The 27,188-nt window shown below is 36.5% G+C and overlaps 2 protein-coding genes across 3 annotated transcripts; both read left to right on the top strand.

Annotated features, from left to right (window-relative positions):
- The first annotated feature begins 3 nt into the window (after positions 1 to 3).
- map4k6 (mitogen-activated protein kinase kinase kinase kinase 6) lies at positions 4 to 25,268 on the top strand. Of its 2 annotated transcripts, none has more exons than XM_084136282.1 (32): positions 4 to 264; positions 2,998 to 3,055; positions 4,758 to 4,848; positions 4,921 to 4,985; positions 5,307 to 5,362; positions 7,139 to 7,186; positions 7,388 to 7,430; positions 7,538 to 7,610; positions 9,093 to 9,224; positions 10,736 to 10,798; positions 10,882 to 10,963; positions 11,072 to 11,182; positions 13,061 to 13,136; positions 15,982 to 16,040; positions 16,415 to 16,461; positions 16,694 to 16,732; positions 17,102 to 17,135; positions 17,221 to 17,518; positions 19,570 to 19,688; positions 19,814 to 19,855; positions 19,946 to 20,030; positions 21,257 to 21,336; positions 21,549 to 21,609; positions 21,710 to 21,833; positions 22,735 to 22,793; positions 22,880 to 22,983; positions 23,066 to 23,240; positions 23,386 to 23,454; positions 24,239 to 24,325; positions 24,402 to 24,472; positions 24,562 to 24,617; positions 24,721 to 25,268. In XM_084136282.1, the coding sequence occupies exons 1-32, from the start codon at positions 172 to 174 to the stop codon at positions 24,806 to 24,808; spliced, it is 2,688 nt and encodes an 895-aa protein (XP_083992408.1). In that variant the 5' UTR covers positions 4 to 171; the 3' UTR covers positions 24,809 to 25,268. The 2 variants fall into 2 exon arrangements, with proteins under 2 accessions (XP_083992408.1, XP_083992407.1); XM_084136281.1 differs by having other exon boundaries at positions 17,218 to 17,518.
- A 472-nt stretch (positions 25,269 to 25,740) lies between these two features.
- On the top strand, positions 25,741 to 26,638 carry LOC311098180 (protein EOLA1). The gene is made up of 2 exons (XM_084138255.1): positions 25,741 to 26,157; positions 26,317 to 26,638. Exons 1-2 carry the CDS (start codon positions 25,899 to 25,901, stop codon positions 26,541 to 26,543), a joined length of 486 nt encoding a protein of 161 aa, XP_083994381.1. The 5' UTR covers positions 25,741 to 25,898; the 3' UTR covers positions 26,544 to 26,638.
- Positions 26,639 to 27,188: the final 550 nt, after the last annotated feature.

The raw sequence follows: 27,188 nt of genomic DNA, 5'->3' as shown, positions 1-27,188 counted from the left end.
GCCCCCTGTCTTCAGTGTGCAGACAGACAGAGAGATGCGTTTGTCATCGCTGCCATGATCACTCTAGTGCACTTGTTACGCGGATGTTGAGGAAGTGGTGGTTGTGGCATTTGGATGAGTATCATCCGCTGATTCAGTACCGTGAGAAAACGAATCCAATGCCGCGCTGCTATGGACGCGATCGGCGTATCGCACACGGATCCGCTCGATGACTATGAGCTGATACACCGCATAGGCAGCGGGACATATGGAGATGTGTTCAAGGTAGGACAACAAATGTCTTAGAAAAACGATTTCCGTAAACATTTCGTGCAAATAAGGTTTGTGTTTGTGCCTAGCCTATATGATGCAAAAATACAATAACCAAAATTTTACAACCATTTCTTTCTTTCTTTCTTTCTTTCTTTCTTTCTTTCTTTCTTTCTTTCTTTCTTTCTTTCTTTCTTTCTTTCTTTCTCATTACAACAATGGCTAATGTGTCAAGTTACCACAGATTTCCCAGCTTACAAAAATATGTTCTAAGAACGTTTTGCTAACGTTCCCATTGAGTTATGAAAACGTTATGGGATGTTCTTTGAACATTTCATTAGTAACATTTAAAAAAACAGGACAAACGTCCAACTAATCTCTTCAGAAAAAAAAACGTACCATGAACAATACATAATGCATGTTTTTGTGCAAGTTTTAAGAACTAATTATTAAGACCAGATAACTTTGAACGAACATTCTCGTTACTGGAAGAACGTTTGCTCATAACCTTGAGAGAACCTTGCAAAGTTCTGAGAACGTGCTGGGTTAGTTGTAGCTAGCATGACATTTTGGCTTAACTATGTTAACCATGGTAAAAGGGATGAGTTTTTCAGTCATGTCTTGCTAGCAAAATCTCAATTTGCATTTAAAAGACGTCTAATAGCCGTCCAAACATAACCCTGACGTCTAGGCTAAAACAAGGCAAATTTGTGTTGTCAGTGAAAGTCAGATTTAATAGACATCTAACCATAGCACAATAATAGATAGTCATCAATTAGATAACATGTCAAAGAAATGAAACCAAACACCTTGTAATCACTGTTGACTTTGCTTACATGATGAAATATCACACATTTCGCAAGTTATTTTGGCAAAAAACACAATGTTACCAAATTCAAGGTTATTTTGGCTAGAAGTGGGTTAAATGACAGCTATGCTTGCTGGTCCAAGTTGGTCTATCAGCAAATTTACTCTTATGTGCCAAAACACTTTCTATCTGGACAATCTGCTGTTAGTCTCATGAGACAGATACCACATATATGTTGATTGTGCTTTCGAACTGGAACAGCAATGATAACTGTAATATATTATGCATGTGCATTAAAGGGATAGGGCTGAGTTCATCCAAAAATGAAAATTTTGTCATCATTTACTCACCCTCAAGTTGTTCATCAATGAATTTCTTTCTTCTGCTGAACACAAAAGAAGATATTTTGAAGAATGTAGGTAACCAAACAGTTTTTGGACCCCATTGACTTCCATAGTGACTTCCATTTTTCATACTATGGAGGTCAATGGGGTCCAAAAATTGTTTGGTTACCGACATTCTTCAAAATATCTTCTTTTGTGTTCAACAGAAGAAAGAAATTCATCTTTGGAACAGCTTGAAGATGAGTAGCCTAAATTATGACATCATTTTCATTTCTGGGTGAACTATCCCCTTAATGTGTTGAAGGAAGTAGTATTAACTACCAATTTCACAGTATGAGTGATGTGTGTACTATGTGTCTGACCATGTTACACACTTTCACACTCCATTGACTTTGATGTTCAGCAACGCCCATGTGGCTCTGGCATGTTTAAACACCATAAAAAACATGCGATTCTGCATGCACTGTGGATCGCATACTCTTGTGAGAGTACACCATACTGAACTTGAATTTTCCCTGAAAATGAAATGTTTTCCATTCTATGCATTGAACTGGTTATGGTGGCATAGCGTGCAACAGAAATAACAGGCAGTGAAAAACATTTTCTTTTTGCATATGAGGAAGCAAATAGTAAAAAAATGTGCAAACTCTTTATGCACATTTTGCCATGCTAAATTGCCCAGTGACCTTGTGCCCCATTTGGGTGGAATTGAGTGTCCATTTATATGCCTGAACAAACATGAATCGTGGCCTTGATAACGGAGAAAGTCACATTACAGGATGTGATCGAGTTCAGCAGGAAAGAAAACAGGAAATGAGCGCTGCTACTTTTTTTCTTCTCTACTTCACCTTTCCAGTGTCTGCTGATCCACTATTGGCTGCTGGTTACCATGGTTACAGGCAGACAGCTTCATTTTTCTGTCTTACGTAGACCACACCGCCACATTATGTTCCTTACAAAACGTATGATGGTTTTCAGTGGTGGCAGATGTTTTGACTTGCTGTTGTCGCATTTTTTAAAGGGATAGTTCACTCAAAAATTTAAATTCTGCTATCATATACTCTCCCTCATGTTGTTCCCAACCTGTATGAGTTTCTTTATTCTGCTGAACACAAAAGAAGATATTTTGAAGAATGTTGGTAACCAAACAGTTTTTGGACCCCATTTACTTTCATAGTATTTTGTTTTGTCCTTCTATGGAAGTCAGTGGGGTCCATCAACTGTCTGTTTCTTGTGATGTAGTGAATGAGACATAAAATATTATAAGGCCTTTAAAAGCTGGAACTGATACCCAGTCAAATGCCAAAGAGGTAGTGTGTATTTGCGAATGTATTAAAATACCTGCGGTACTTTGTGCACTGGCTTTTTATGATCCACTGCAACCACAAAAAAATAATGTGGAGCTTGAAAGTGACATGACACAACAGTTGTTGTGGTGGCCTGACACAAGCGACCTTACAAAAAAAACAGGAGGAAATTTCTCTTATTCTGACTGATGCAAAGGTTTGATGTCAACATGCATTGCTTATGTGTAGAAGCACAATGACATTAAACTCATCTGCATAAAGCACCAACTTTGTTTCTTTGTCCTTATAGGCCCGTAGCATTAAGACTTCAGTCATCGCAGCTATTAAAGTGGTCAAACTGGACCCTGGTAGGTCATAAACTTTATTTTTCAATTGTTTCAATTTGCATTGTATTGATATAGTGATGTTTACTATTGTTTGGCCTTTTCAGTAGATGTGGATGATATTTGAGTGGTCAATCTAATGCAGGGTTTCTCAAACTCGGTCCTGGAGGGCCACTGTCCTGCACAGTTTAGCTCCAACCCTAATCAAACACACCTGAGCAAGCTAATCAATGTCTTCAGGATCACTACACTGTAAAAAAAGAAAAGTTGACTTAACTTAAAATTATAAGGCAACTTGCTGCACAGATTTTTTTGAGTTGACTCAACTAACAGAGTTTACTCAACTGGAGATGTTATAGTTGAGTCAACTCAACTATAGAGATGGAGATGTTATAGTTGAGTCAACTCAACTATAGAGATGTTTTAGTTGAGTCAACTCAAAAAAATCTGTGCAGCAAGTTGCCTTATAATTTTAAGTTAAGTCAACTTTTCTTTTTTTACAGTGTAGAAACTCACAGCTAGGTGTGTTTGATCAGGGTTGGAGCTAAACTGTGCAGGACTGTGGCCCTCCAGGACTGAGTTTGAGAAACCCTGATCTAATGTAAATGTAACAAAAGTCTAGGCAACAAAATTCTAGGCAATTATTTAGTCAAAATTTGTTCGAACATATTTTAAAATGGGAAAATTCTTCTTTAAACTCATTACTTCTTTAGCAACTGTTGACATTTGCATTTTTTTCTAATGTAAGTCTATGGAATTTCTGTATGTTTAAATAGTTTTAAACTATCCACTATTTATTTCATGTACCCCTTGACAATTTAAAGGGATAGTTCACCCAAAAATACATATTGTAAGTAATCTACGGAGCCCCTAAGGGGACATGGTGGTGAAAAATAATGAGTCAATGCTTTTGCGTTCTGTAATATAACACAAAACATTTCCGAGAGAACGCGAAATCATTGCCAAATAATTTTTCCTCCCATCTCATATTTCTTTCTTCACCATTTCCCTTTAGTGGCTCCGTACCAATCCATATCCATTACAAAGTTCTTATGAACTTTTCAAAGCAGGAAACATTTTAATGACTATTAGCTCTTCATCAACCCCAGTTTGGGAAACCCTGCACTACATAAATAACTCAAAAATACAGTAAAACATTGTTGCCGGTTCACTTATCATAGTTGCACATTGATTCAGGTCATTGTAGTGTCACTAATACCATTGTGAAAGCATTGTAGAAATGTTAGAAACAGTTTAAACAGTTGACTGTTAAACGAATTTGCCAGATACAGGTTCTTTGCAATGTCGTACTTAATTTTAAAACACATATTGAACATTTTCGTTCTATTTTTATCCCTTTATGAGCAAGTTTCACCAAAATTCATGTATCATGGAAATTCTGTTCTGTGTGACCTAAAGTTAGGAAAGGGGCGGGGCTTAACAAAGGGTCAATTAAAGGGATAGTTCACCCAAAAATTTTAATTCTGTCATTGATTACTCACCCTATGTCGTTCCAAACTTTTCAGAACACAAGTGAAGATATTTTTGATGAAATCTGAGCATTAACACATATTCAGATTTCAAAACTGAACAGGATTAGAAAGGAAAGAAGCTGCAACTTTTACTATTTTACTATTTTAATCCCGGTAAATCCCCCTTTTTTTTGGAGGCAGAATGTTGAAAACATGATGGCAAAGCAGAAGTCCTCTTTTTCTTTTTCTGTCAGGTGATGATATTTCAAGCATTCAACATGAGATAACCATGATGAAGGATTGCACTCACAAAAACATTGTCGCCTATTTCGGCAGCTACCTCAGGTTAGTCCCGCAGGAAACTAATAAATAGGAAACTGAAGTAAATCTAACAATGAACTTTTTCATATTCCACAGAAATAACAAGTTATGGATCTGCATGGAATTCTGTGGAGGAGGATCATTGCAGGACATTTACCATGGTACAAAGATTGACATCTATCTAATGTGATACATGAATGCATATATTTCCAATTACTGTACATAGATGTTCTATCTAGGACATTATTAGCACTGCAAATAGTTTGATGATCGATTAATCTATCAATCATTTTTTATTTGAAATGATTGGATACAAAAAGCTGAAGTGGTTATGTTAAATGGTTTCAAAACCAAGCTTTGCTATATGTTGTTTCCGTATTTGTATGAAGGCTCATTCCGTTTGCTGTGGTTTCTGTTGTTATTTATATTGCCTGAAAGAGGATTAATTTATCAGTCTGAATAAGGTCATTGTGTTTCTGCAGTCACTGGTCCTCTGAAAGAGAGACAGATAGCTTATGTGAGCAGAGAGACACTTCAGGTGAGTACACTTTCAAGTTTTTCATCACTTTAGGTTCATGGCGCGATAGGAAGGGATTTTAAACTTATGTGCAGTATATGTTTTTAGTGATCTGTCTTGGCATTAGGTTGTTTGTGGTTGTCTTTTCGCACTCTATTGCATTTTACACTTGTCTTAACTCTTTTAATCCACTTTTAACCCTGCATCAAGCAAGCAATTTTAACACTAGCAATTTTGAAAGCAACGCAAAACTTAAATAGCAGCGACAAATGTTTAAACAGTACGGTGCTGGAATTTGGTGGTGAGTTGTTTAGCAACAGACAATCAATCTAAACAATAAACTAAACAATGCTTCCATCTTTAAATATTAATGCGCTTTGTACAGTCACAGAAACGTCCACATGCTGTGTTTAGTTTCAGCATTTAAAGACATCAAACATTGATGACAATTGCATCAATTAAAGCGATGATGATTTGATTTATGTAGAGACATTTCTAAACCAGTTGCATGCCTATTGAATGCTATTTTTGCCCAACCATTGTTATTAACTTATTGTTAAATATGTAGGGATATAAATTTACTTAAACTTTAATAGCAATATAATATAAAATATTATCTAATTATATTAATCAATAATATTTTTATACTGTACATTATAATGTTATGATGTCTAAATTGAGCTTTTTACGATTTTTAGCTTTTACTGTTTTATTTTATTTCAACAAAAGAATAGAATAGAATTTTTTATATCAGCCATTTATTGGTTATTGGTCTTATTTCGGGATGTATCGATATGAAAATTTTGGCCGATACGATAACCGATAATTCCTTATATTTAAAAGCTGATAACTGATATATTGGCCGAAGAATCTAAATCCAAGGGGTTTTTTTTTTTGTTTTTTTGGAGAGCCTGATTACAAACAAAAGTCTCACTATAAAATCCATGTCCCAAGCACACAATTATAATAATGTTCTCATTATAATTTTAATGTAGCCTATATGACAGATTTAAGCTGCACGTTGCACTTAACTGTATTTTCCTTTTTTGAAGTATTCCAATCATATTTCAAGCAATTCAAAACCATAATGGTGTATAGTGCACATCTGAAGTGTCTCAGATGAAAGTAATAATCCATTATTTATCGGCTTTAATATATTGGCCAATTTTTATTGGGCCAATAATGATTACATAAATATATATATATATATATATCAGCCGACACCGATATGGTGGCCGATGTATCGTGCATCCCTAGTCTTATTTGTGTCGGACTTAATATTAAAGTTGCAATGTAACTGAAGTAGGGACAGATCTTTCCTTCGAAATGTGACATAAAGCCGCGTAAAATCGATTATCGGAAAAAAATGAGGGCGGGGATGATGTTCTATCCATCGGTGGTTGTTTGGACAGAGGCAGATCTTATTGTGAGCCTATTTGTTGCATGGACCTTTTTATTAACAAGAGACATGACATATTAAGGGTTATAAGTATGATGTAATTGTATGATGTACTCTGTTTATTTGGAGAAAATCTAAATAAAGTATATGGTTGCGAGCCTGAGGTCATTAGTAAGAAAGGGGCGGGGTTTAAGCAGACTAAATGATTGGAGAAATCTGTCGTTTCACCGAAAGATACATTTTGATTTTCAAAATATGTCAATTTCAAAACATTCCTCTAAATATGCAAATAAAAGTGAAATTTCAACACCTTTCTATCCAGGATTAATTACTAATCAGGGTTAAAGGTTAGTAAAAATGGAACTAAAGCTCATTTATGCTGTATTTTTTGTTTACAGGGACTACATCATCTCCATCATGCGGGAAAAATGCATAGAGACATAAAAGTAATTTTACAAATCAATAAGCCATTATTGCCTATAACCATGTTGCCATGCAGTGTGTTTGATAAACGTTTGTAGAGTTCATTATCTGTATATGAGTCTGTATATCTGTATATCTCTCTATAGCACAATGATGCATGTGAGATGATAGCTTGGGTCTGATAGCGTGGATGTGCTCATTGTGTCATTCTTGGTTGCCCACAGGGTGCCAACATTCTTTTGACTGAGCGAGGAGATGTCAAACTAGGTCAGTCAGGGCTTACCCCTGTCTCAGACACACACATGCATATATTAACTAATACTCCATAAATCTCTTAAATATGGCCTTTTGTCTCCCCTCTGTCTGTCTATCAGCGGATTTTGGAGTGGCAGCTGAGATCAACGCATCTGTTGCTAAGAGAAAGTCCTTCATCGGGACGCCGTACTGGTGAGTCACCAAGATATGCTACTTTTGTAAACAGTTATTTTATTTAGCGTTCAAAAGATTGGCGTCGGTAAGACTGCATTTATTTTAGTAAAAAGTACAGTAAAAACAGTAATATTGTAAATTTTTACTGTTTCTACTTTAAAGGGTCAGTAAGCGATTTCTGAGAATCATTGTTGAACACTGTTGATATTTGAAAACAACCCAAACAAACACACCCCTCCCTTCATTGCTCCACCCCCAAAATCACACGCAATGCGAGTGAAAAAAAGATCTTTATCATAACAGAAGCAAAGCAAAAATATGACGAAAAGTTAACATACAATACACAAGTATATAGCAGGAAGAGTTTGTTGTTAGTCACAAGCAGCACACACTCAAAAGCAATGTTACCCGTGCTTGAGAAGAAACAACGCAACCTTGGTGTCCATTTTCACAACCCTTCTTTGTCCAGTGATGTTCCTCTGTCCTTTTCTCCATTGTAATGTCTCTCAGCCATCTCTCTTTCTACAGTCTTTCTTCAAATCTCCCTCTCTCTCCTCCCCCGTCATGATTTGACACGCCCCCTACTGCTGATTGGCCACAAGTTTGTTGTGCTGCTCGGTCTGATTCACTTTCAACAGCGTTTTTGCACCTTTAATTTTAAAATGTCATTTATTTCTGTAATGGCAAAGCTGAATTTTCCGCATCATTACTCCAGTCTTCAGTCACATGATCCTTCAGAAATCATTCTAATATGTTGATTTGCTGCTCAAGAAACATTTTATACATTTGAATTTACAGAATGTTCACTTACATGTAATAGATAACTACATGGGTTAAGGTTAGGTTTAGGGTTAATGCCTAGTATTACACAGTTATTACACAGTTATATAAGTTCATAGTATGAACAGGACTGTAAAATAAAAATGCTACCAAAACATTTCTTATTACTATCACAGCTGAAAACAGTCTTGCTGCTTAATATTTTGGTGTAAACTGTGATACTTTATTTCAGCATTCTTTTTTCTTTTCAACATTATAAAAGTCTTTATTGTCACTTCTGATCAATTTAATGCATCCTCACTGAATAAAAGTATTAATTTCTTTAAAAAAACAAAAAATTATTGTCCCCAAACTTTGGAACGGTAGTGTTTATAAAAACAAATTATTGCTATATAGAATATAAAATGCATATTGATTTTTGTTTAGGGGTATTATTGTATTATTTATACAATAGTTTGTTTAATAGTAATAGTTTGTGAAACAGTATGCAGTAAATATTTCAAATAGTAGTGCATTGGTGTCAAATCAAACTTAATTCAGAGAGTGGATTCTAGTTTTCACCTCGGATTTATTTATGTACTGTATATTTAATTCCCTTTTGGGTCGAATTTAAAGCGGTTTGATCACATAATGAGTCATGTTAAAAATCCCATGTCCGATTGCTTCTGGCTCATTTGTTATTTGCTTCTTTCATATATTACTTTAATGACTTTCTCTCAGGATGGCCCCAGAGGTTGCGGCAGTGGAAAGGAAAGGGGGTTATAACCAGCTGTGTGATATCTGGGCGGTGGGCATCACAGCTATTGAACTAGCAGAGCTGCAACCGCCTATGTTTGACCTACACCCTATGAGGTTTGAACACACACACACACTTGTAGACCCTTCAAATCTTTTAACATCCTGTGATAGTTATACTACAAAGTACATTCCCCAATGTTAAAGGTGCGATTCCATCTGTTTCGCTAACTTCAATTCGGTTTACACAGTTTGAGCCAGGCAAACCTTTGACCCCTTTGGCAAACTTGAAACTTGCTATTCCAAAAACCAACAACAAAAACAGCAATGATTAATAATGTTTTCACCTGATGCTGCAAAGAGTGATGTTAAATTGTCTAGCAGCAGCAAAGATGCAGCTTTTCCAACCCAACGAGGTGATGATGTCACGTGAATTCGTATGATGTGAATCGTATGAAAATGTAAATTTTTTTTGTAAAAACTAATCATGAAGGTCCTTCTGAGGCATAAGCAGATCATACAAAAACATACAAATGAGCAGTGTTGGGGAGTAACTAGTTACATGTAATGGCGTTACGTAATTAAATTACAAAATAAATGTAACTGTAATCAGTTACAGTTACTGAGAAAAATTGTGTAATTAAATTACAGTTACTTATGAAAATGTTAACGATTACAAAGGGGGCTACATCTGAATATTTTCTGTAAAAAGCTAGGATATGTGGAATAATATTAATTTGTTTGTTTTTGATGTGCACGATGCCTCCTGCCATTTAAAGGCCGTTTAGTAAAGCGATGCTATTCTGATGCTTTTGATTGGATCTCTTGTTTGAAATCGCAGCGCTATTTTTGGAATTTGCATAAACGTTTGAATTTGCCGGTTAACCCTGTCTGGTTTAAATTTCTGAAAAGGATTAACCGTTGAAAACATTCGTTAGAAATTTTGAAAAGTAATCTAAAAGTAATCAAATGTAATCAGTTACATTACTTTAATAAAGTAATAGGCTCTATGCACGATCGCTTCCGCGTTTTGTCTCAGCCCGCCCAGTTACATCCGGTGCTGCGTGAGAAGCCGTTTTTGCATTAGGTGGAGATAATGGCAAATTACACTCGCTGTTTACAAGAACTTCCAGCGGTTAACGTGAATTATGTTAACAATATTGTGAGGCAGTTAACTGTCACACATATGAGTAAGAAAGAGAAGTTCTTTAAATTATAAATTTCGAGCTACATCAACAACTTTGAGGGTGAGTATTCTCTCATATCGCGCGAAATCCGACTAGCGAATCAGTTTCTAAAATCGTTGTCTCCGTTTCTGAGAAAATTAATTTTATTAAAGTTTTGCCGCTATACACTTCGCTATAGAACGCGCTATGCGGAAGTGAAGACGCCGGCTGAGATCCTACCGGAAATACGTCAGCAGTGTTCGTGCATAGAGCCTATTGAAATAGTAACACTACTGATTACATTTTTAATTGGGTAACTTGTAATCTGTAAGTAAATTGTATGAATTCACACGAATTAGCCACCAATTTGCCAAAATGTAAAATCCTTATGAATTGCTATGAGATTGTGTTGAATTTTTCACAGACTTTGACCGTTAGGTTATTTTGTTATTATGCCCTCAGAGCTCTGATGCTGATGTCCAAGAGCAGTTTTCAGCCTCCCAAACTGAAGGACAAGAACAAATGGTATTTAATAAAAATTATAATTTCATCTTTGCATTTTATTCAGCTTGCGAAATCAGTGAAAGCAAGTTTATTTGCATAATTAGGTCCACGGAATTTCACAATTTCATCAAAATGGCACTCACGAAGAACCCTCGGAAAAGGCCGACAGCAGAAAAACTCCTACAGGTACTTGTTAACCACAACTATGTCAAAAGAATCGTCTTTATTTTAGGGCCTCCTGATACTGGCTTTATTAGTTAGAATGACCTTCTTTTTTTTCCTTCTTTTTTTCAGCATGCTTTTGTTACGCAGCTCCTCACACGTAACCTGGTTATAGAGCTGCTAGACACAGTCAATAACCCTGATCTTCAACAGACACACACTATGGATGAGAGCGACCTCGAGGTGAATGGAGGGCAATACATTTATTTTCCTTTTAAAATGGGGAAAGTTTTTTCCTGATCTTTTTAGATAAAAGCTAAAGTGTGCAGTGTTTTCTCCAATCTATGGAAGCTTGTTTCCGCCACAGAATAAAAAATAAAAAAGGTAATTCAGTCGCAATTCAGACTTTTTTTTATCGGAATTGCATGTTTATATCTCGCAATTCTGACTTTATAGCACGCAATTGGGAGATATAAAGTCAGAATTGCATGATATTAAATCACAATTGCCTGTTATAAAGTCAGAATTGTGAGTCAGTCTTTTTTTCCTTAGAATTTTCCTTTAGAACTCGCAATTGCGAGTTTATATCTCACAATTCTGAGAAAAGATGTCAGAACTGCGAGATATAAACTGGCAATTGCGTGTTATGAAGTCAGAATTGCGAGATGTGAATTTATTTACTCTTTGCGAAGAGTTTATTTCTCGCAATTGTGTTTATATCTCACAATTGCAAGTTTATATCTCGCAACTCTGACTTTATAACACGCAATTACGACTTTATATCTCGCAATTCTGACTTTATATCTCGCAATTCTGACTTTATATCTCGCAATTATGACTTTATATCTCGCAATTATGACTTTATATCTCGCAATTATGACTTTATATCTCTCGCAATTATGACTTTATATCTCGCAATTCTGAATTTACATCTCGCAATTCTGACTTTACATCACGCAATTCTGACTTTACATCACGCAATTCTGACTTTATATCTCGCAATTCTGACTTTATATCTCGCAATTATGACTTTATATCTCGCAATTATGACTTTATATCTCGCAATTATGACTTTACATCTCGCAATTATGACTTTACATCACGCAATTATGACTTTATATCTCGCAATTATGACTTTATATCTCGCAATTATGACTTTATATCTCGCAATTTTGAGAAATAAAGTCAGAATTGCAAGATGTAAACTCGCAATTGAGAGATATAAAGTTGCAATTATCTTTTAAAATGTTTTATTCTGTGGCGGAAACAAGCTTCCATACCAATCCTAGTTCAGTGTGAGAGAAATATAAGTGATCCATTAGTAGACTGACTTTTTGAAATGTGTAAACACTGTTACTGTTGTGCTTATCATGCTGTGTTTGCTTGAACAGTCCAACATCATATTTTGGAAACATGTTGGAAACAGGGTCAATGACATAATGCTCAGTTGTTTGTCTCAGATCTATTAGTTAATTAATTAATTCAAAAATACATACTAAAGTAATGAACATAATGAGATACAATGAACATAATATAATTTATGAAATTATAATTTTGTAAAAATTGTATAAATATTTTAAAACTAAAAACTAATTCTTAAAAGCAATATAGACATTTTTTTTAAAGTAATAAAAATGACAAAAACTTAACAAAATGACAAAAACTTGGAATTAAAATGAAAACAAAATATAAAAAACCTAATTTAAAATATTATCTAAACTATAATAGTATATCAGTGATACTAAAATAACATACATGTGTTCAAGACACAATATTATGTTATTATTTTTTACTTGATAACTTCCAGTCATTAAATTAAAACAAAAACAAATGAAACCAATATGAACACAAACAGTACATTTCTGAGAATATATTTGTCATTGACCCAGGAATAATTATTTTTGCAGTTCCATTTGGTGCCACAAATGGTACAAAAATGGCACGTTTCACCTTTAAAACTCAAACTGTACGTAGACAGTAACATGGCTTTAAACTGACATGTGACATATATGACTTTTAACATTACTTCTCTGTACAGTGCTTGTTTACTGTGAGGTGAAAGGTCTTTATGTGGTTATAGAGTTTGTGTTAGTGTTTGTATTTCTGTGTGTGTGTTTACAGACTTGCAGTGTCTTACCTGATAAGATTCATTCTCTAGCGAAAAATCCTGTTCAGAGAACTCTGTCTGAGGAGCAATGTGAGTCCTGTTCATACTTTAATACACAGTAAAACAACTAGTTTTACTAGTTAATATGTTTTTGCATCCGACTGCAGATAGATCATTTTTGTATTTACTGTAGGCTACATTTGTTAAAAAAAACACATTTTGTGTATCTAAAAGAGAGGCCTTCAATAGTCGATTTTTGTTTTTGTTTAATCTTTCAGTTAATAATCAACCATTTTATAAACTAATGGGGTTATATCATACACTTTTAAATAAATAATTTTATATTTGTACCTGAGGTCTACTTATAATATCACAGTTTCTTGTACTTAAAATGTAATTTAGTTTTTCATGAGCATTTTCTGTTCTCTCTCTGACCCTTAGAATTAAAGGGAAGTTCTCTCAATAATGAAAATTGAGTCATCATTTATTTACCCTCATGTCATTCCAAAACTGTATGACTTTCTGTCTTCTGTCAAACATAAAAGAAGATATTTTGAGAAATGTCTCTGTTATTTTGTCCCTACAATTGAAGTAAATGAGCTCCAATGTTGTTTGGAATGACATGAAGTTAGAGAGTAAATGATGATATTTGGGTAAACCGTCCCTTTAAAGGGTTAGTTTACCCAAAAATTAAAAAAATTGTCATCATGACAGTCCAAACCTGTAAGACTTTCTTTAATCTTCGAAACACAAATGAAGATCTTTTTAATGACATCCTGAGAGCTTTCTTTATTTCCATTGACAGCTACACAACTACCACTTTGACCCTTCAAAAAGTTCATAAAGAGATCGTAAACTAATCCAAATGAATTGAGCGGTTTACTCCAAATTTTCTGAAGAGCCACGACTGCTTAATATGATGAACAGGTTGAATTTAGGCTTTTATTCAATTTTTAAACATTGATCAGCGAACATACACAGAAGCTCAAGCAGAAGCTGCTTGACGCGCGAGACAAACCACATTGGTTCCTGCTGAAGCTCAAACGCTGCGTAACACATGAGAATGAACCTCATTGGTTCTTGCTGAAGCTCAAACGTGCTGTGTAACATAAGAATGAACCTCATTGGTTCTTGCCGAAGCTCAAACATGCTGTGTAACACGAGAATGAACCTCATTGGTTCTTGCTGAAGCTCAAACATGCTGTGTAACATGAGAATGAACCTCATTGGTTCTTGCCGAAGCTCAAACATGCTGTGTAACATGAGAATGAACCTCATTGGCTCTTGCTGAAGCTCAAACATGCTGTGTAACATGAGAATGAACCTCATTGGTTCCTGCTGAAGCTCAGATATGCTGCGTAACACGAGAATGAACCTCATTGCTTGATCTTCCATTTATCACAACTGATGTGTGAGTTGATGAATGTTTCTATGTGAATAAAAGCCATATATAGCGATCGTGTTTCTTCAGAAAATTTGGACTAAACCGCTCAATTCATATGGATTAATTTTACAATCTCTTTATGAACTTTTCGAAGCGACAACATGGTAGTTGCATGGACTGTCAATGGATGGACAGAAAGCTCTCAGATTTCATTAAAAATATCTTCATTTACGGGTTTGGAACGACATGAGGGTGAGTAAATGATGACAGAATTAAAATTTTTGGGTGAACTATCCCTTTAAGTGGCCATTTTTGGAATTGTGTCTTTAAGAATCCCACCCACTTCACATGTGAAATGATTAAAGGGATACTTCACCGATTAGCATTAAGCTTTGCATCAGTAGAAACCCGGTAGTATTTTCGAATGACCGTGCTTCCCTCCCTCATGTCCCCCTGAGACGAGAGATTGTGTGTCTGGAAAAAAACCTCAGATGACGCAACAATCGGCATTTTGCGTCATCGGAGGCTTTTTTGGCCAGAGGCGAGAGACTACAGCCAGTAGTAGGAGCTAGTTCTGCATATTTTCAACCCGCCCATAAGGGGGTGGGACCTCACGATAAAATGGTGTCTTTTCAGTTTCGAGTCAACTAGTAGACTAGTTGTATCATTTCTTCCGATACTGCCCTCTGTAACCGGTAGGCGTGGCTTGGGAGTGGCCTCATAGGGCAACAAAGCAAGTGCATTATGGGAGTTGTTGTCTTTCATCCACATGTGCCAAAAATAAATTTTCTGGCTTTTCTCAGTCTAGAAGGCACCAACTTCTAAAATAATTTCACATTTCTACTACATAAATGACCCAATTTAAATACACATTAATCTTTCCAGCGGTGAAATATCCCTTTAACAGCACTCACAAATACACAAAACCCTACCATGGCATGTAAACATAATCGATCATCAATGTATCCTTTTAATGTTACAAAAATGTGTCATTTTTGGAGCTCATTTTCAGTTGTTGCTCTTTTTTGGACCAAGGAATAAGGTCTCTTTTATTACAAAAGCTTTTTCTTTATATTACCCCTATAACTTCAAGTTGCATGTGCTTTTGAAACATGACATTTCAACTGTAGAGTAATATGACCGTTATGACCTCACCTCATAAGTACTAACCGGCTAATCAGGAGTGAACAAGAATGTGACATTAGTCAGTGAGACTCATTGTTGTGGTTTGGTAGATTACAGCAAGCCACGGCCACAAGCCAAGGCTAACAGGACAACAGCAGCTATTGTAACAGAAGCCACTCTAGAGCTATGAAAGGGCGTATTGTGTGCGCGTGTGTGTTTCTGAGTGTCTTTAGGTTCATGTCTGTGTGCATAAATGCATGAGTGTGCATCCAAATCTGCATGTTAGAAAGTCACGCAGACAATACTATAGAAAGTGACACGTTATACTCCTACCACACGGTTGTATGTGAAAGGGGAAGCATGATACAGTTGAATTCAGTGATTCCGTTTTGGCTCAAGACCATCGCTTTTTTCTCTGTTTTTCAGTTGATCATGTAAAGTTCGGGCCACCAATGAGAAAGGAGACGGATCCCTGTCCTGATCTGGTGAGATTAAACAATTTAATGAAATTGGAATTACTTTGTCCAATGTATCCAAGTAATTTGAACTGTATTTAAAGGGATAGTTCACCTAAAAATGAAAATTCAGTTATCATATAGTTTCCCAACCTGTATGATGGGAACACAAAAGGAGAAGTTTAGAACAATGTCATCTGTCGCTCATTTCCATACAATAACAAAATGGACACAAAACACCAAACTTGAAAACATTTGTGTTACATGGAAGAAATGATGAGGGTGTGTGTAAATGATGACAAATTTTCATTTCCCTTTAAATAAGGCTTCAGTCATATGCAAAAAATGTACATGTTACTCTACATGCTTTTTGAATTACTGATTGGTTTCTTGTTCTTCATCAGGGGGCGTGTGATGACTGGAGCTCTATCAATGCGGACAAGGACTCACCGTGGGTTATCTTGCTAGTCTAAAGTAATGGTGGTAGTTGTAAATGTTGAGTCTGATGTGCTAATGCATGTAGGTCATCCTAAAACGTTGATTGGCTGAGGGGTTTGACATCTGTCAATCACACAAAAAAAGTCTAATGTGATGAATATATTGTTAAATTTAGCTAAGACTATCTTTCTCAGAAGCACGAGTTTTAAGAATTGCATTGTTTTTTTTACTTTTTTATTTTGCAGGAGTTTGTTAGAATGTGTGGAAGAGGCCTTGATGGAAAGGTAAACTGACTTTTTATATCTTGACGGACAAAACTATAAATCTATTAAAAAAAATAAAAAAAATAAACTAGAGAAAACTATAAATCATTATAAAGGTACACTGCAAAAAACATTCTTAATCAGATTTTTGTCTTGTTTCTCAAAAAATTGCAAATCATCCTTAAAAATACACATCTTCAAGATACTTTACTGTTCAATTTGTTACAAATAATTTTTTTATTGGATGAAAACAGAAAACAGATACAATATTATCCAATAAACAATCTTTTTATAACAAAGAGAAAATAGAAATGTGTGTTTGTGGAGGTATATACGTATATATGCAGATAAATATGCATATACACATTTTTTTTCCTTGCTCTTTTGCAGGAGTTTGACTATAAAGAGGGGCTCTTCAGCTGCGGTAGGGGACAAATAAATAAAAGTAGTATGTAAAAGTCATATATCTTGTAGAATAACATAACTTGTGTCTGTTTAATCCACAGCAGTCACTGGATGAAGAGGATAAATATGGGACTGTGAAGAGAGTGGTCTCTTCTCCCCTACCTGTCAATCAAGAGAAATTATCTCCCGCTCTCTGTTCCCTCTCCTCGCCTCTCATTGGCTCCACCCCTCTGAAGAACCCCGCCCCTGACACTAACCCTGCCGTACTCAGCGAATCAGCTTTGCTGATTGGTTCAACGCTGTCTGACCTGTCACTCCTCACGAACTCCTCCCTCTTCACAGACTCCTCCTTCCTCAGTCATTCCACCAGTCTGGGTTCCCTCTGTTCAACACCAACTGAAAGTGAGTTAAGTCAATTTAAAGAGTATGTACATATGACCACACTTTGGGGCCGTTCACACAGAATGTATTTTTCCATTCCACTGCGCTTCTTTTCCATTATTTTTCTATGGAAACACGCGCTAGATGGACGTGTTTGACCGTTGCGCTCGCGTCTTGCGTCATTTGCAGCGTCTTAGCGCATGACACGCCGTTCTAAAAATGACGAATCCGAGGTCACTCTTCCGCCGGAAACTAGACTCGCGTAATGCAAGCCAGTGATTATAGTTCATAGAGTTATAAATATGGACAAAGTCGCATCGCTTCGCTTCAGAAGGCCTTTATTAACCCCCTGGAGTCGTATGGATTACTTTTATGATGGATGAATGTACTTTTTTTTTTTGGTCTTCAAAATTACCAAAATTACTCCTCGTTACCATTCACTCCCATTATAAAGCTTGGAAGAGACAGTATATTTTTTTAATATAACTCCAGTTGTGTTTGGTTGAAAGAAGAAAGTCACATACACCTAGGATGGCTTGAGTGTGAGTAAATTATGGGATAATATTTGGGTGAACTAACCCTTTAAGGCCTAACCCTGTAATATACTAACGGCAAAGTCTTTTTCGTTCTTTTCTTAGGGCTAAATACATGCGCAGCGATATACTGTTAGCGAACGTTTAGATTAATATATAAATACCGAATGTGCTGCGCAATTTTCTTTCAATAACAAAATAAACACATCAAACATGACAGCAGTGAGAAAACAGTAGTTAAGAAAGCATCTGATCATAGAAATCTGGATGTGTTTGCAAAAGCTCTGCAATTCGGCACTCTGGTCAAGTCAAGTCACGTAATTTTTTATTTATATAGCACTTTATACAATAGATTGCTTTAAAGCAAGCAGCTTTACCGTATTAACATAAGGACAGTGTCAGTGTCTCTTTTGATTAGAAGTTTCTGTTTCAGTTTCTACTATAAAGAAGCTCACCAATGTGTTCACGTTTTTACTCGTCTGACCTCAATGTACCGAACAGAAGAAACAAACCGGAGAAGATTTCCATGTCAAAGAAGGCGGAGCCTCAGAACCACACCTACATATTAAGTAATCGCTACGGACCAATGGTAGTTCGTTCCTTTTCTGGAAAGTTTGCTTTGGCAAGCCAATTGAAACTCCCAAAACAAACTCCGAATGAATGTTGCTTTGGCCTAATTTTGTTCAAAATGACATCACAGTTTCTTCTTCGATTTCGCTTGAAGTATATCAGGGTCTTTAAAGCCACTCACAACACCTATAGAAACACACTTGAAGGCCCACTGAAGTGCCTTGGAACGCGCAGCTTTATATGATGCGTTGACGTAATTTCCACTGAAACAGGAAGCTAAGGCGGGACATATTGAATCGCTCCTCCACCCCCTTTTCAAATAGCCAATAGTGTTTAGTTTACCTCACAGACTGCAATGCGTATGCGAAATCGAGCGTTGATGATACATTGGATTCAATAGAGGTGTGAATAAATTCTAGCCATTTCATTCTTAACCAACGTACAGTTGGAAAACGGGATAAAACTCGAGCGTTTGAGCAACCGAACACAAATCTCCAACCGATATTGCTCCGTGACATGTCAACGGTTGCTTTGGTCAGGTGGTATTTATAGCATAGGGGGCGGGACGCTTTAGATTCTAGAGAGCATTTGATTGGACAGAAGTTGTGATGAGAAGCTGAAGTCTGCGGTGATGTCCTAAAAATCCTGATCCATTTTAGCGGAAGTGAGAGACTGTAAATCTCCTAAATGCGAATTTTGTCATTGTTTTGGAACACACCAGCTTATTCATAACCTTAAGGCTTACATATTCATACTAAAAGCTAATTGCTTGATTTCAGGGGGCCTTTAAAACCACTCACATTGGCAACTGCATAGCACTTACAGGGTTTGAACCTACAGCCTTTTTGGTTTTCATCCCAGATCTTGAAGCATCAGGCCACACCGCTCCAGTGAAAATAATATAGTTTATGGAACACAAATAATACCAGCCTAAAAGCCAAACACTGATGCAGCCGCTGTGTTGAACAGGTTTGATAGCAGAGAGCTCTGTCGCTCCAGACCCAGGAGGACCCAGGAATAATTTCCCCCCACCTGACCCCCCTCTCTCCCCAGAATGGAGCACTCTCAGGAGGAAACCAGACGACGCAGTAAGTAGATCAAGAGGCTCATAACATATTACACAGGTCAACTTGATGAAAATCTGTGGAAATGTCTATACATTGCCAACATTTCATTGGTCTCTCACACTTTATTCTGTTTTCATTGATTCCAGACAGCCGTTGTCCATGGACTGCCACCTACACCACAAGTACACGTAAGTACAGAGAATCATGTGCTTCTAATTCAATTGCACATTTTAATTTCATTCTTATTGCTCTGTAATGAATCATAAATTGTCTGCCAGATGGGGGCCTGCTTCTCCAAAGTATTCAACGGCTGTCCATTAAAGACTCACTGTGCTGTTACATGGGTTCTGCCAAAGACCAGAGGTAAGACCAGAGTTAGCAGTAATTATTTATACACCACAATAGAAAAGAAAATTGCAACTTCTGTTTCATGGTGACTTTAAATCATTTTTATTACAGTTTTAGTTTTAGTAATTGTACCCCTGGTTTCACAGAAATAGCTTAGTTATAGGGATACAAGGGATAGTTCACCCAAAAATGAACATTTTGTCATCATTTACTCACCCTCATGTTGTTTCAAACCTGTATGAGTTTCTTTCTTCTGCTGAACACAAACAATGTTGGTAATCAAACAGTTGATGGATCCCATTGACTTTCATAGTAGGAAAAAAACAAAACTGTGGAAGTCAATGGCTACCATCAACTCTCTGGTTACCAACATTCTTCAAAATATCTTCTTTTGAGTTCAATAGAAGAAAGAAACTCATACAGGTTTGGAACAACTTGAGGGTGAGTAAATTATGACAAAATGTTCATTTTGGTGTTAACTACCACTTTAATCCAGACTAAAATGCATGTTTGAGCTGTTTTAACTCAAAGCAACTGATATATCTTAAAATATGTCAGTGCCATTGTTTTGTCTCAAGATGCACACCAGTAATGTTTTTTTTTTTCTAAGGCACATTTATAAAAGCTACATAAATGTCCTTATTAAATTAAGGCCTAATCCTGGCTTAGTCTAAGCCCTGTGAAACCAAGTCTTAGTACTTAAACTTAAATTTAGGTCCAATTATGATCCAATCTTGGCTCCATTGAAAAGAGTCATGTGATCGTGGTTGGTGGAGTTGACGTCATTCGCCACCATCGCTTTTTCAACAAACGACTCGCATTGACTGATTACATGCCAGATGCAAATGCACGAATCTGATTCATATCAGATTTGTTTTGACATATGAATGAGGCCTGAAACCGATCTGAGAATATCGGAATCCATGCGCTTTTTTCCTGCTTACACGTTCATGGGTCATATCCGATCTGTGCCACATGGTAGGAAACAAATCGGAATTGGGTCACTTGAACCATGCAATGTAAATGCGGCCTTACAGTATTTATCGCAGTTACTTGGGAAGGCAACATTTCTAATTTTGAAATTTAATTTGACGTTTTTTGTCGAATACTTTTATTTGAGCTTCATTTAAATGATCAAAAACATTTTTAATAGATTTAGCTAACTACAACAACACAGTTTCAGTCAAGACAGTGTAAAAACATACTTGTGAAGGTTTCTGTCTGTTGATATTTACCCATAGATCAATACCTTATGCTGGGTGCTGAGGAGGGCATTTACACCCTCAACCTCAATGAGCTCCATGAGGACAGCATGGAGAAGGTAGATTATCTTTATTTACTCAGTTAACTTGAAGATGCTAAAATTGTTTCCAACTTAGAGTAAAAAATATTTAAGGCAAGATATAAGTTGCATAATACTATAAAGTTACCTTTTTATTTAATTATTTAAATTCTGAGGTGGAAACAAGCTTCCATAATTTACTAGAGCAAATATCCCATGGAAAAGTGTGTAATATTTTGTTTCTTTTCCAGTTGCTTCCTCAGAGGTGCAGTTGGTTGTACGTGATGAACAACGTTCTTATGTCCGTCTCAGGTATGCCCAGCGTTATTAATATGCCCTTATTCAATCTACCATAAAGATCTGATGTCTTCATTAATTGTCTGTCTGGTTCCCTGCTCTCCTCTGTCCACAGGAAAGTCCTCACAGTTGACTTCTCATAGTCTGCCGGCACTTTTTGAGTACCGCAGAAATATGCAGCGTAGACAGGGACATCTGGCCATTAACGCACACCGCTTAAGCACAAAGATAATCGCAAGGTTTGTCACAGATCGGTCAATCTATCCGTGAATGCTTAAAACCGTATGATGTTCGTTCATGAGGTTACATGAGTTATTATGATGCACAATAATTGGTCGAAACAGTATGTGTATATATATGTGTGTATATATATATATATAAATATGTATGTGTGTGTGTGTGTGTGTGTGTGTATATATATATATATATATATATATATATATATATATATATATATGTGTGTGTGTGTGTGTGTGTTTGTATATATATATATATACTGCCGTTCAAAAGTTTGACGTTTTTGGGTCAGTGAAATAAAACATTAAATAAATACATTAAATACAATAAATAAAATGTTTTTGAAAGACGTCTCTTCTGCTCACCCAGGCTGCATTTATTTGATCAAAAATACAGTAAAACAGTAATATTGTGAAATATTATCAATCACATGATCCTTGAAATGTTTCTAATACGCTGATTTGGGAATTATTATTGGATTTGAGTGAAGTATCAATATTGAAACCAGTTGTGCTGCTTAATGTTTTTTTTGCAAACCATTTTACTTCGTTTTCAAGGTTCTTTGAGGAAATGAAAGTTCAAAAGAACACCATTTATTTGAAATACAAATATTTTGTAACATTATAAATGTCTTTACTGTTCAATTTAATGCAGCTTTTTTGAATATTGACTTTTGAACGTGCATATAGTGTCATTTATTAAAAATAAAATGTATTATACATTTAAGAAATAAAGAAATAAAAAAACTTTAAATGTCCATTTTAACAAACATTTATGAAAGATAAAAAAGAGTTAAGCTGCCCAAGGAACTCCTTACCCCTAACTATTGCCATTGAGCTAGCCGTTCTCAGTTTTCTCAGACTTTATTCATTTAGGCAGTAATTCTCTTTTTTTTTCCTCCAGGAAGTACGCCATGTCAGTAAAGATCCCAGACACCAAGGGCTGTAGAAGATGCAGCGTGGGTGAGGACCAGTGACCTCTGTAGGAGTGTGTGAATCATTCTCTGGGCATTTCATGCACATCTTAATGTTTATTTCTCCGCTTCTAGTACGAAACCCCTACACTGACAGCGTCTTTCTGTGTGCTGCTGTGCCATCTGGTTTAATCCTTCTAATGTGGTATGAACCTCTGCAGAAGTTCATGCAGCTCAAGGTGAGAAATGAGAGATAAGAGCGATGTTTGGTAAAAATATCTGCGCTGTTGCGTAACTTTCCTGTCTCTCTCTTTCTCTCAGCACATTGCTCTCGGTCTGCCGGAGTCCCTGCCCATCTTTGAGCTGCTCGTACAGGAAACGGAAGAGCTGCCACAGGTCTGTGTGGGGGTGAGAAGCCGTCCCAGCCAAAGAGACACCACTGGACAGATGCATTTTGACATCATCCACCTAGATGACACTCCACAAAGTCTGCCAGGTGTGGCTACATCAACAATCACACAAAATACTGTGAAGTCAAAACTAAAACCGTTCCAATAAGCTACATGATTTACATTGCCACAATGACACAGAGTGATTGGTAGTGTGTTTTTATGTTTGACTGGAGTTATGTGACTTCACAGATGGTGAGTCTCTGGAGGTCAAGCAAGTGATTCAACTCGACAGGGACACGGTTCTCATCGCACTGGAAAGTAATGGCCTCTAACAAATACTTTAATACCCCCTCACACACACACACACACACAAATATCTAAATTTAATCATTTAAATTCAGAAATTCCTCAGAAATTCCTCATTTATTTCAGTGCAGTGTCTTGCCCAATAGATTTCCATGAAAGGTGCATTATTGTCAATATGATTGTTGTGCTTTTACAAACCAATAGGGGTGTAACGTTACCCTCATGTCACGATCCGATACATATCACGATACTGAACTCACGATTCGATATTATTGCGATACTCCAAGACATATAGTAAAAGGTTAACTAAAAATGTACTGTTGATTAAAATGCTAAATTTGATATTACATTGTGTGTGTAAATGAATAGGCTTGGACTTGATGCTGGTAACCCAATGTACAGGACAATGGTGACACCAGAATACAAATATTCATGATTCTGAAGCTGAAAATACAGAATTATTTTAGACGAATATGCTTGCACTCTGTCACTCACTAGATATATTTAAAATAATGTACGCCACTTTTTACTGGTAACTAGATTGCATTATTATACATTATGTTCAACATTATATATAGCAGTTTAATGTAGTACTGACACTAAAACTCTGAAAACTTGAATTTTTTTCTCACACAGTAATTTTTATTTCGGGTAAACTATACACAATACATATTGTCACTATCCACGATACATATTGTTGCATTTTTGTATTGCGAGATATATATTGTGACACGATATATTGTTACACCCCTACAAACCAATGAACCAAATCCACTGACAGACCATTCTGTTTCAGACACAGTGAAGGTCGTGAATCTACAGGCATGTCCGAGCCATCAGAAGACCTCTGAGCTCGCTTTTGAGTTTTCCATTCAGACGCTGGGTAAGTCCTGTCAGACTGCAGCCATCATGTTTACCTCCTTCTGTTGCATCTGGTGGTAATGTGGCTGTCTTTGAAGTTTGCCTACAGGACAGTGTTCTTGCCTTCTGGAAACATGGTCTGAAAGGAAGGAGTTTACAAACTAATGAGGTAAACCTGACACCTATAACAATGATGGATTCACTGATGCATGAGAAAGGAAGGAAAACATTTATGAAATATTATGCTTTTCATCTCAGGTTACCCAGGAGATCACAGACATAAGTCGAGTTTTTCAGGTTTTGGGAACAACTAGGTATGTTTTCACTCTGTGGTTGAGCAACATGTTTGGTAATAGAAATCATTTTCTATTTTCATTTTCAATTTAATCATTTACTAATAGTATAATGTTACCGCAGGGATATTATCTTGCAAAGTACTCCTACGGGTGATCCGTCTGCCATGAGCAACCTGTACATACTCACGGGGCATGAAAGCACCTACTGATGGGACTGAGACACTGAGAATGTTCAGCAAAAGCTGGAAACACTACAAAGGTCGATAGTTCTCCACTAAAAGGATTGTGTCATCAGGCCCGAAAAGCTCCAGGAACAGAGGAAGACATGATGGAGTGATGCACACACAGTTCTCCGGAGCCTTTGAGGACCAGACTCGGGAATTGGAGCTGATTTGGAGGCACGAGGTTCAACCATGGGAGAAAGTGACCTGTAGACCTACATTAGACCTACACTAGGTTTGAAATAACTTGTGGAGCAAGCTGTTATGGGTCACCAACTAAACGAATGAGATGTTCTGTTTAATGTTAAACAGTTTGGTGTATTCCTTGTTTTGGGAAAACTTGTATTGTATTGATAGAATTTTGTAAAACTTGAAAGCCATGGAAAATCCACCAGAACCCCAAATTGTGAAATACATTAAATAAAAGTAACCAACAAGGATAAACTGATGAATACTTTATTTACTGTTGTTGTATTCTTGTGACTTGCACTGCACTATATATTTGTGTTGCTTCATGTTAGTTCAGTTGGATAGTTCAACCAAAAATGAAAAATGTGTCATCATTTACTCACCCTAACGTTGTTCCAAATCTATATGAAGTTTCTTTCTTCTGTTGAAAACAAAAGGAAGATATTTTAAAGGATGTTGGTAATCAAACAGTTGATGGTAGCCATTGACTTCCATAGTAGGAAAAAAAAAAACTGGAAGTCACTGGCTACTGTCAACTGTTTGATTACCAAAATAATACATGTTTTGTGTTAAACAGAAAGAAACTCATACAGGTTTGGAACAACATAAGGGTGAGTAAATAATGACAGAATTTTATTTTTCGGTTGAACTATCCCTTTAAGTCCTAGCACTAGTTGGCGCTGTTTCTTTCCTGAGTTCTTTATTTTATAACAGTGTCTCGTCTTTTTTTTGAGGCACATTTTAAAAACAGGAAGCGCTTTATCCAGTCGTCCATCAAGTCTTATCCTTATGTCTATTTAATAAAGTACTTCTAGTGGGAATGTGCTGTACTTACGACGTACTTAAAACGTGTATTTGTAGATAAAGAGTTAAATAGCGTATTCTCAGGATGAGTTTAGAGGTGGCTTGCTTGTCATTTCGCCAGCCGTACGCTACCCTTGTGTTGAATGGCGTGAAAACGATAGAGAGCCGCTGGCGGCCCCTGCTGTCAGAGATGCGGAACTGCACTCTAGCCGTTCACATCGCTCAGAAGGACTGGGAAGACGAGGACTGGAGACTCATCCTCACTGAAAGGCTGGGAATGACAACCCAGCAAACGGAGGAACTTCTGGTGTCTGGAGACAGGTTTGGACGTGGTATTATAGCAGGTGAATATTAAATATTAATTGAAGTACTTTTTAATGCTTCAAGCAAGCATTCTCTAAGTAATACCCTGGTCTAGTCTAGCAACCACATCATTGTTATTTGCATATGCATTAAGTGACTTTGGGGTTTGTGTGTCTATATAAACCATTGTATATGTGCAGGTCTGGTTGACGTTGGGGAGACATGGCGTTGTCCTGAGGATGTTCCCTGTGAAGAGATGAGAGAGCTGGAGACTGCGGCCTGCTTGACTGAACTCAGTGTGAAATACCTTACAAGACTCTCAAACCCGCGTTGGCTCAGTGAACCAATGTATTCCAGGGGCCATAAAGATGTGTGGACGGTACACATCCCAGTTCATCTACTTCCCTCTGCTGCTTCTCATCCGTGATAGTGAACATTGAAACAAAATACACAGTGTTTGGGTCAGTCCTGGTATTCGGTGCCTTTTGGACATCATAAAATTTGAAAAATCAAACTGTTTTTCTTTCTTTTGTGTGTGTGTGTGTGTGTGTGTGTGTGTGTGTAATCATGATACGGTGATGTAAAACATTTGAAAAATGTATTTGGTCAAGCTTGGGTACATAAATTTAACCATTTATTAAACAAAATCAATGAAATGGTAGATGAAAAACATCCACCCTGTTAAATTAACAACATTTAAAATACTTATGACACTAATTTATGGGCATTCTTTTAGACAACTTATGTCCCTTTAAAACACCAGTTCATAAATGACCAGAAAATATAGATAATATGTTTGAATTGTACTTCCGCACAGACGCATCATTTTACGTTTTTCATTTTCAGATACAACTGCCTGGAAGGCATTTTTGTTTACTTTTTAAAGTGTTACATTGATACTCCAATACATTTTCATTGTCACTTAATTATTAATGTGTTTTTTGTGCCATTTTTATGAAATTATTGTAAAAACTGTTTAGCAGGGTGGACAAGTGGTATAACAAATGTATGGATGGATTATTTTATCTCTCACAACACTTACTAGTGTTACTTTTGTTTGAACTGGATTTTG

Source organism: Abramis brama (assembly GCF_963993115.1).
Source record: "Abramis brama genome assembly, chromosome: 15".
Lineage (NCBI taxonomy): Eukaryota > Metazoa > Chordata > Actinopteri > Cypriniformes > Leuciscidae > Abramis > Abramis brama.
Note: the sequence above shows the minus strand (reverse complement) of the source record. Positions and strands in the feature narration are given on the sequence as shown.